The 10,605-nt window shown below is 40.0% G+C and overlaps 1 protein-coding gene across 11 annotated transcripts in view; it reads left to right on the top strand.

Moving 5' to 3' along the window:
* The window catches only part of LOC120384425 (F-box/LRR-repeat protein 8-like), a 76,233-nt gene extending 71,340 nt beyond the window's left edge, over positions 1-4,893 (top strand). For 9 of the 11 annotated variants that reach the window (XM_039503108.1, XM_039503106.1, XM_039503112.1 and 6 more), the window contains one exon: positions 1,843-4,893. In XM_039503108.1, the coding sequence (XP_039359042.1) occupies positions 1,843-2,036 (194 nt within the window). In that variant the 3' untranslated portion in view covers positions 2,037-4,893. The remainder of the gene's footprint in view (positions 1-1,842) is intronic. The other 2 variants (XM_039503104.1, XM_039503107.1) reach the window with 1 other exon arrangement.
* The last annotated feature ends 5,712 nt before the right edge of the window (positions 4,894-10,605 follow it).

Here is a 10,605-nt window from a genome sequence, read left to right on the forward strand (position 1 = left end):
ATGAAACTAATGGTTAAGCATTTTTAATGGCTAGATGAAATGTCCAGTACTGATCCTTTAGCAGACCACAGGCTTATTGTAGTAGTGCAACTTTTGTGTTTCAGTTTAGTGATTGTTACTCAATGATCTTTTTAAGAGTAACTGTTTAAGATAGCTTCTATATGGAGCAGGCTGTATTGGAGATGTGCCAAGATTTAAATATGACCAACCTCTATCTATTCCTGCTAGCATCTATGGTGAGACGAGATGGGTGAGCTAATGTCTTTTGTTGGACCAACTGAAGAAGAGTTCTGTGTAAGCTTGTCTCTCTCACCAACAGATTTGGTCCAAGAAAAGATATCACCCATCTTGTCTCTCTAGCATCCTGGAACCAACAAGGCAACATTAACACTGCAAACATCTGTGGTGTCTATCAGAATGTAGCCAGTCTCCTTTCGATTGTTCACTGGCATCTAATTGCTATGTGGTGACCTAGGTGAAATATTGATAGTCTCAATCTCCCTTGTCCTCTTGATCTACTAGAGATATGTCCCTATTTTTAAAATAAATAACACTCATTTAAACCCTTGTTAGCAGTCTCGGCAGAGAGGCTGACATCTGAATGGGTATGGAAATTAAGTTCTGTTTTACCCCTGGAGCTGGTCTTTTCCAACTACGATTGAGTCACATTGGTTCAGCAGTGTCATGATTCTTGCATTACTGCTGTCTGTGCTGTACCATTGGTCTTGTCTGCCTGGGAAAGTATATTCATATAATTATACCAGTATAACCCTGTCATGTGGACACTCATATTCTGGAATTAGAGTGGCATTTTTTTTTCAGTGTAGTTTAAATTCCTTCCCTAATATCATAAGTTAAACCAAAATAAAGGCGGTCTTCGAACAGAATCGGTGTCCACATAGAGCGGCTATACCAGTATAACTATATTGGTTTAAATTCACACCTTATGTTATATTGAAAAATCTTCCCCGTGTAAACAAGGCCTTACGCTCTGTCTAGAGTAGAAAGAGGTTTTTAAAATGTGTTTAAAACACCACTTAGGACCTAGAGTAGACAGGGTTTTAAAAATGTATTAGCTGGTCAGCCATGAGACCATGCTAGGTGCCCAGTGATGCGTGAAATATGTTAATTGGAATACGTTAGCTAGCGTGTTTTAAAACCATCTGTTTCCTTGCTCTAAACTGAGCCTTCCGGCTTTCTGGTAGTGTCCCCCACCATGTATCAAAGCTGTCGTGTATAGACCAATGACTTTAGTCTCAGCCAAGGAGCTTCCATGAGCAACAAATTCATTAAAAAACAGATGTATTGAAGACAGAATTCCTTGGCACTGTAGGTGATGTTGCATGAAACATGCATGTCTGTACTGGTAAGGCCTGGTGATTCGAATCTCTTCTTTGCAAGGTCCCTATTATACAAGTAGCAGTGTGAGGATAGTAGGGGTGAAATAAGGGAGAAATTGGAACTGGTGGGTGCCTCCAGCAGCAGAGGTGGAAAAAAGCTGAAAGCACATGTATAAGTGAGGAAGAGCAGTTGCTCTTCCCCAGTCCTCAAAGGCCTCAGGCCATTTGCCTCTTTTTCCATTTCCTTATTCCCACACATCTCAGCTATTGAAGTATGATCCAAAGTCAGCTGAAGCCAATGGAAAGACTCCCACTGACTTTAATGGGCTTTTGGACTGTCCCAGTTCCAATCCTGAAAGTTTCCAAGTACTTCCGGCAAAGTCCTGAACTCTCTCAAGTCCTATTGGAGTTCAGCACGTCCTAGGATCCAGCGCTTAGTTAATAAAGACCAGTAGTTTGCCTGTCGGTCACCATGTTTTCCATTTTCTGTCTGCACTCCTAGGGAAAGATGTCATTCTTGAATGCACCCAGCAGTTTCCCATTGAACGTGAAGCAGGCTTCGGGAGCAACATTGTAAACCTACCTGAAAGTTCAGCTCTTTATATTCCATCTGAAAATATGGCTTCCTATCTGTCCTCTGTGGGTCTCCAAGGAGATATTCCATTAAACCTGAACTCTCCAACTGAAAGTAACTAGTGATCTATTTAGCTTTACAAGACAATTGTGCCTTTTACTCCCTTACAAAACATCTACAGTTTTGAATGTAAAGAAACAACAGTGACTTAGAAACACACGAAAGAGTGGTTGTTGCTTTTTTTTTAATTGATGGAAAACTCAGCCACCATAACTGTTTGCACTGCCCAATGTTTTCCAATGTCTACCCAGGACAAATTTTACAATGGGTAGTCTTCTTTCAAGAAACAAACTGCAATCATTGCTCACTCCCGTGGGGAGCAAGGGTTTGTTATTTCCTTTAATCACAAAAGCAGTACATTTTCTTAATTTTTTATACTCTGTAAGAAAAGCGTCTAAGATTTTAACAGTAGAGTAAATGATAAAACTATGTCATGGACATTGGAAAATAAATCTGCACTGGCTAATGTAATATAAAGACAGATGCATGGATTCCAATGGAGCAGCAAAGAACAGTGTGTATGTGCATGGGATGGGGTCTTGTGAATGCCTAGTTACAGGAAATCAGTTCTGCAACTGGTCCACCCCCTAAAAGTGTTTTCTTTTTTACCCATTTCTTTCTTTTGATATGATGAGATATACTTGTATCTCTCCCTTATCCTCACAGTTTAAGCAGGATATCCTGAATTTGCACATTCCTCAGTTGACGTCAGTCTGTGCAGGAGATAGAACTTTTTCTGAAGGCCCATCCTAGACTGTGAAAGAAACTCCCATAGAAACTAAGGACCATCATAAACCATACCACCTTCCGTTCAAAGTGCAAGATACACTTCTTTGACCTGCCTTCTCCAACATCAACACTGAGCAGCATGGACATTTAAATTAAAAAAAAAAACAAAAAACTACCAAACCACAACACTCCACTGCATACAGAATTCTCCCCCCTGGAAAAGGATGAGAAAGAATGAACCAAATGTGACGAATGTTAGTCACATCACTTAATGCAATTCTGGAAGGCACTCAGATGCTACTGTGATGAGGGGAGTATAATAACCTATATAGAATAGTAGATAAAATAGGACAAAGGGCTGGATATAATTTTGGTTTTCAGTGGCGTTTCAATACCTTATCCAGTCTAATCTGCTGTGTGTTCGCATTGACCTGGAGGTTATTCTGAGTCCCCTGAATAAGATTTCGCTAGCCTGTTGCTTTATTCATATACACAAATGAGAGGACCCAGATTTCTTTAATGGGATCCTGATTGAGTTAGACTTTCCATGCAAATACCTGCTTGCGGGAGAGGAGGGCTGAGAGGTACAGTGTACTCTGCCCACTAGCTTTTCTTCTATTCTTTGTGCAACCTAAACCAGCCTCCAAACCTTGAATCAACCTTCTCTTTCGTGTGGTTTCTGAAGACTATGTTTCTCAACAAAGCAGAGCTTTGTTTTTTATACTGTAGTTCTAGTGTTACACAAGGGATTTAGTACGGAGAATCAGAAATTTACTGTGTATCAGTTATTTCAGAATTTTCTAAATAAGTTGCATTTCCCTAGAGAAATTACTAACCCAAATACCTAGCAATTCAGACTTAACTTAGGCCTTCAAGCTGAAACAGAAAGGAAAGGCATAAGCCATGCCAATGTCAAATGAAAGAAGAACCCTGCCTACTCTTACTGCCATGACGATCCATGATATTGAACCATGTTTCTGAGCAATTTGAATGGTCAAGTGGCATCCATCCCAAAATATTTATTGAGATAAGGTATAACTGCAGTCAAATTATCCTTAATGGGAAAAACACCTCAAATTTTAAATGGACTTCCTCTCAGAGCCATTTCCTCCATCTATTTATCAATAAATAAAGAGCTAAAAGAGTTGAGAAACATTGTGCTAGTTAACAAATTTTGGCCATCTGATTTAATACTGTGGGTGCTACCATTGTGAGTTTCACTGAGTGCCTCTATCCACTAGCCACAAGGTACAATCCTTTAAGAAATGATAATGTAGCAGCATTTCCATAAATTCCATCCAGTATTTCTATGCTTGTGACTAAGGGAAGCCCATGGCAGTCCCCACCGGTTTGGTATTTAGAAAATATACCCCAGTTGGACCTGGTATCCCTATATGATTCAAGTAAAGATGGTTCTTTGATTATCTGTGTATCATTTTCAGCAATGAACTGAGCTGAAATTTATTGAGTTGATTTTTATTCCGTTTACTTATTTTCTTTTATTAGAAAACTTAAAATCAGCTAGAGGCTTGTTCCACCTGACAAACTTCTGGTTTCCTTATTCAAGGACTATTTAATTGCCTGGATCTTTACACACAACTTCCATTGAAATTGGTCTTTGTGTGGCAGTCTACAGCCCTTATTCAGTGAGGTAATTAAGCACATTTTTTATTTAAACCACCTGAGTAATCCCAATGAAGTTGATGGGACTATCACATGCTTAAAGTTAGGCATGTGCTTAAGTACCTTTCTGAACCAGAATCCATTTGTGGTAGGAAAATGAACCATATTAGGATAGCTACTTGCAAATAGGAATAGACTAAACACAATCCAAAAGAATGAGCAATTCCAAACAGCCCTTATATAAACAGTTAGATTCCAACCTTCATACTGCCAAACATTATACTGTGACCACTGCCAGCTGCTACTCTGGGAAGAGTCCCTCTTTTTCTTTAGCCCTCTTGCTCTATTCTAGGCATTAGATTGGAAATTCACGGTAGAAAGGAACCCCTAGGGACATTTTTCTGAAATCTCCCCTGCAAGGAAGTGTGACTGTATTTCCTGGCTTTTTACACTTTTTGTTAACTTTACTTGAAGTTGATGCATTGAGACTGCATTTTTGCACTATGCTGTACATTTGTAAAGTTTTACAGAGAACACTAATTAAATACATTTCCTTTTTCTCATTTAGTCCTGCTTTGGCATCTCTCCATTCTCCTTTCCCTCTTCATTTATAAGTGGTTATGACTTCCTGTTTCAAGGGGCTTGCGTGTGGGATAGGACCAACTGCACTGAAGTCTAATTGTTATTTTTCAAACAGGCAGCTGGCTCCACAAATCTTTAAATAATAAATAAATGAGAAAAGAATATTAACACAAAGCTAGTAAATCTGGATGAATTTTTCAAACTAAGACCCTTTTCTTGCAAAGCCTTATACACGTTTAACTTTATGCACTGTGAATAGCTCCATTAAAGTGAAAATCAGTGTCTAAATCTGTTTAGTTACTGAAATATGGCTGTTTTTTGTTCTTTAAACAGTTAAACACTTTTTCTGTGGAAACATTCCAGTTGCTTCAAAATTCTTCACTTTTCAAATTTTTTTTGACAAAAACTTTTAGGGAATCATGTTGCCTCTTTGTCATTTTTAGAGGAGGGGTTGTTTTTTGGTTCATTTATCATCAGTAGATTTTTGGTTTTTTGGGGGGTGTTTTGTTTTGTTTTTTGCACTGAAAATTTTGATTAGTCGGTTTAGTCAGATGGTGGGATTTTTTTGTGCAGCAATACTTTTCTAAAAATTCTAATTTCTAATTAAACAATTTTATGCAAAATTCAAAAAATTGGACTGTTATAAAACATGATGAATTTTGCTGAAATTCACATGAATAACTTTTGTAGTTTTTAACCAGCTCTATGCCAGTAGGATTTTTTTAGACTAAATTTTTCTCATCTTCCCATTTTCTCTTCTGTTTGATATTCACAGTCAACACCTTTTACTGTGGTGGTGTGGAGGGAAGATGGGAAATAATACTTATTAGTAAAGGGATATCCTACTTGAAAAAAGGCCTACTGCCTGTTTGGAACATTAAAATATTGTAATTGTGAGGCTTGACCAATAGATGGCACACTATTTTGGGCTGTTGCTTTGGTTAGTCATAGAGTTAAGGCCAGAAGGGACCACCAAATCATCCAATCTGACCTCTCATGTATCACAGGCCACCAACACCACCCAACACTCACATCCTAAATCCAACATCGAAAATTAGACCAACATCCTTCATCCTCCCTGGTGTTTACTCCCTCCTTCCTCTCCCCCAATTTCTTTATAGAAAGTAATCATATCCTCTCTCAGCCTTCTTTTTGCTAGACTAAACAAGCCAAGCTCTTGTAGTCTCCTGTCATAAGATAGGCACTCTATTCTCCTGATCATCCTAGTAACTCTTCTCTGCACCTGGTCCAGTTTGAATTCATGTTTCTTGAACACAGGTGATCAGAACTGTACACCGTATTCCAGATGAGGTCTTGTAAAAATGGGATTAATACTTCCTCTCTCTCTAGTGGAAATGCCTTGCCTGATGCATCCTAGGATTGCATTTGCCTTTTTTGCAGCCACTTCACATTGGTGTCAAGTATCAGAGGGGTAGCCGTGTTAGTCTGGATCTGTAAAAGCAGCAAAGAGTCTTGTGGCACCTTATAGACTAACAGACATTTGGGAGCATGAGCTTTTGTGGGTGAATACATCCGACGAAGTGAGTATTCACCCACGAAAGCTCATGCACCCAAACGTCTGTTAGTCTATAAGGTGCCACAAGACTCTTTGCTGCTATCACATTGGTGGTTCATGCCTCCTTATCATCCTGCGATCGACCAACATACCTAGTTCTTTCTCCTCCTCTGTCACTTACAACTGATGAGCCCCCAGCTTATAGCAGAAATTCTTATTATTAGATCCTAAAAACCCTTACACTTTGTACTATTGAATTTCATTCCATTTCTTTTATTCTCATCTTCAAGATCATCCAGATCTTCCTGTACAATATTCAGATCCTCCTCTGTATTGACGATGCCTCCCAACTTTGTATCATCAGTAAATTTCATTAGTGCGCTCCTACTTTTTGTGCCAATGATATTAATAAACTGTTGAATAAGATTGGTCCCAGGACCAATTCTTTAGGAACTCCTCTAGTAATCTCCCTCCAGTCTGATATTCACCTTTCAGCAAAACCTGTTGCCGTCTCTCCTTTTGTAGTTCCTCACTCACCTTACAATTCTTGTACTAAGCCCTATCTTATCTAATTTAACTAATAATTTCCCATGTTGTACTGTGTCAAATGCTTTACTGAAATCCAACTATATCAGATCTACCACATTTCCCTTATCTAAAGAAATCAGTTATTTTCTCAAAGAAGGAAATCAGGTTAGTCTGGCACAATCTATCTTTGATAAACCCTTGTTGCATTACATCCCCTTTTCCATTTACGTCCATGAATTTAATTATTCTTTTCTTCATAATGTGTTCCAAAGTCTTGCATACTGCTGAAGTTAAACAGGTCTGTAATTGCCGAGATCCCCTTTTCCCCCCTTTTCTTAAATATAGGTATGATGTTAACCATTCTTTGGTCATATGGTGGTACACCCAAATACATCGATATATTAAAAATCCTTGCTACTGGACTAGCAATCTCATGTGCCAGTTCTTTCAGTATTCTGAGATGGAAATTATCCATTCCCCCTGATTTGAGCATATTAAACTCTTTGAGTTTACTTCTACCTCACGTAATAATTTCCATTATTATACATTCATTTCCATCAGCCATCCTGCCTTCATGCCTTTGTTCCATATTATCATCCTTACTGAAAATCAAATCAAAGTATTCATTTTATTTTGGGGCCATACCTAGATTATATGCTGATCATATGCAGCTCTCCTTTCCAGCAGGCTCTCGTCACCCCAAAGTCATGCTACAATATAGATCTTTACTCTGACAATTATAGTACATAGTGAGTCCTCGATATGTTTCTCAATGACTTGGTATTGGTTCTGTTACTTTGGCCAGAAGTCCCTCAGAGTTCAGACAATTGCTGCTTATTTTGATGGGAGGTGCATAAACTGCAGAAAACTAAGGGAAGTGTGGGAGTGATCATAAATAACCAACAGTTTAAGGAACAAGAAATTAACTGAGCATGCTCAGTGTGCAGTGTCTATGGCTTAAAAGTCCCAGTTGGCTAGTATTTCACATTTAGTTTCAGGGTTACATCTTCGCCAATTTCATATTCTGAAGGAATGCCTCATCCTTGTGCTACAGCATGAGTGACAGTAACAAATATTGCCCTGAATTAGCAAAACACTTATGCTCATATTTAATTTCAATCACATTCTTACGTCCATTCCTGTTTAGAAAGACAAAGTGGCTGAAGTAATATCTTTAATTAGACCAATTTCTGTTGGTGAGAGAGAGAGAAGCAAAGCAGTTAAGCACATACTTAAATCAATGGGTCTTAAATACACTTTAAACATGTGTTTAAGTCACATAGACTTCAGTCTTTAAGTTAAATAATTCTTTCAATGCTTTACTGAATACAAATGGACTTAAAGGTTTTGGTTTATTTGAGGCCTATATTGTTTGGTTCCTCTGACCAAGAATGAATTTTATAGCGAAACAGAGTGGGAAACTATTTAATCCCAAATTTCTTTTGTTAAAATGCCACTGTGACTGAGTATACAAACCCCACAGCAGTAAGGAAGGGGTTCAGTAGCTGCTCTGGGCCCAAGCAGCCCAACCCTGCACACCTGCAAAGCATGCATGTCTTGGAGGAGCTCAAAAGAAGAACAGTCCAGCTCAGGAGGGTAGCAGACAGTGAAGATAAACTGACTTGCACTATGAGCTACCGAGAAGGAGCACCACAAGGGGCTTGTGCTGCCTGTGGCCAGGCTATAGTGATCTGACCTAGCCTACAAAAAATTGACCTGAGATGTAGAAGTGATCAGTGAGGTAGCAGTATAGGACCCCAAGGTGCAGGATTTAGCTACGTATCATTGGGCCCTGGATCGGAGCTTGATGGAGAGGATGGGCCCAGGCTCCCCTACCAGACCCGAAGATGGACAATGACATAAGTTTATCCCTCGGTGGGGAACCTAACTGGGAGAAGATCCTGAAAGTACAAGGGTTATGGACCACAAGACCCCAGTCCAAGAAGGAATCCCTAAACTCTCACTGAATTCTGAAGCATTCCCTATTATCAGACTCTTTTTATGTATCCCGAAAAGGGTGAACTTGAAAATATGACCAGGCCGGAGGGCTGAGTCACTGAAAGGACAGTCCATGGCAAGGTGGAATTGTAGTAAGAAAGGGGAATGCTCTGGAGGAAGACAACCTGCCACCCCCAACCTGAGCCCTGGGTGGCACTAGCAGTGAGTGTTCCCCTTCACAACCACAACACTACTTTGCATTTACAATTTACATCGCTTCCAATGATCATACTCCATGTTAAAAACCTTTAATTAGATAAGTATCATTAGTGCCTTTGCTACAGATGGGGATTTGGAGGCAAAGACATAAATTTTGAATGGTCTGAAACCCTTAAGCTCTAAAGTCACTTAGCCACACTTGAAAATTTTACTCTAGGTGCTTTGCCCAACAACATACAACAATTCAGACAAAGACCATAGGGAATAGAACCTGTGGGACTTAGCTCCAGGCCCTCCTCGCTCTGTTCATGGAATCACATGTCCTCTCTTTTTAAAGCTGTCATCAGTTTTATGGAAATTGGAGCAGAGATGTCAATGGAACATAAAACTCAAAAGGTATTGTACAGGGCTTCACCTCCCCCGCTGGTTGGGCAAATAGGTGGGTGTGGTTTGAGAGAGGCTGGGGAATGCAAAGGGTAACAAAGCATTCTTTTGGAGTGGAGCTTCCAAGTGTCTCGAGGGGAAACTGCCTGCATTGAAATGTTTATTGGATTTTTGATAATACAATCTCACCTCATTTATTTGGGATCCTGTGTTGCTCCATTGATGTGAGGATGGGATGGTGATGAAATGACCGCCTACGCAGGCCAATAGAAGCAGGGTATACTGGTGTTCACTGTAGCAGGTTAATTGATACAAGGCCATCTGTGACTATCGTTTAGCCTGCAGTTTTGGACAAATGGGGATACTTCCTGAAGAAAAAGATTGGGCCCATCCAGTTGGCAGTGGAAGAATGAAATGGGGGGAGGTGGCCCCAGTACTTGGACAGGCCTTGCTGAAAACTAGAATTGGAGAGATGAAGGTGGCCCAGGAAAGGTGGATAGCTGCAGTTCGGGTTTGGACTGTCTGAAACTTTAACAGTCTCTTTGCAGGTCTAGTTGGGTATCTGACTGTTGGAACTGAGGGTCACCTATTTCATGTGGGTTTAATACAGTTGGGAAGGAGGGTAGGTGTTATCCAGGAACAGAGGCCCTGGGGGTTCTGACAGGTGTGTTAGAGGAGATGCATCAGTGTGCAGGAGCCCGACTGACACAAAGTCAGAGGGTGATTTTATGGCAGTTGGTGTGAAATTATAGGGAGTATTCTCCAAGGGGTCAGACAATTTGGGTCAAACCAACCTAGTTAAGCATGAGAGCAATACAGGTAATGCCTGGCCTATTAAGGAAGGCCCACATCACTTGCCTCTGGTCCACCGAGAGGAAACTGAATGGAAGATTCATGAGATGGCGACTGCAGGAATTACTGAACCATCCACAAAAAACAACAAGGAGTCTGGTGGCACCTTAAAGACTAACAGATTTATTTGAGTGTAAGATTTCGTGGGTAAAAAAACCACTTCTTCAGATAAAAGTGAAGTTTTTTACCCACGAAAGCTTATGCCCAAATAAATCTGTTAGTCTTTAAGGTGCTACTGGACTCCTTGTTTTTTTTGTGGA

This window comes from Mauremys reevesii, linkage group 16 (genome assembly GCF_016161935.1).
Source record: "Mauremys reevesii isolate NIE-2019 linkage group 16, ASM1616193v1, whole genome shotgun sequence".
NCBI lineage: Eukaryota > Metazoa > Chordata > Testudines > Geoemydidae > Mauremys > Mauremys reevesii.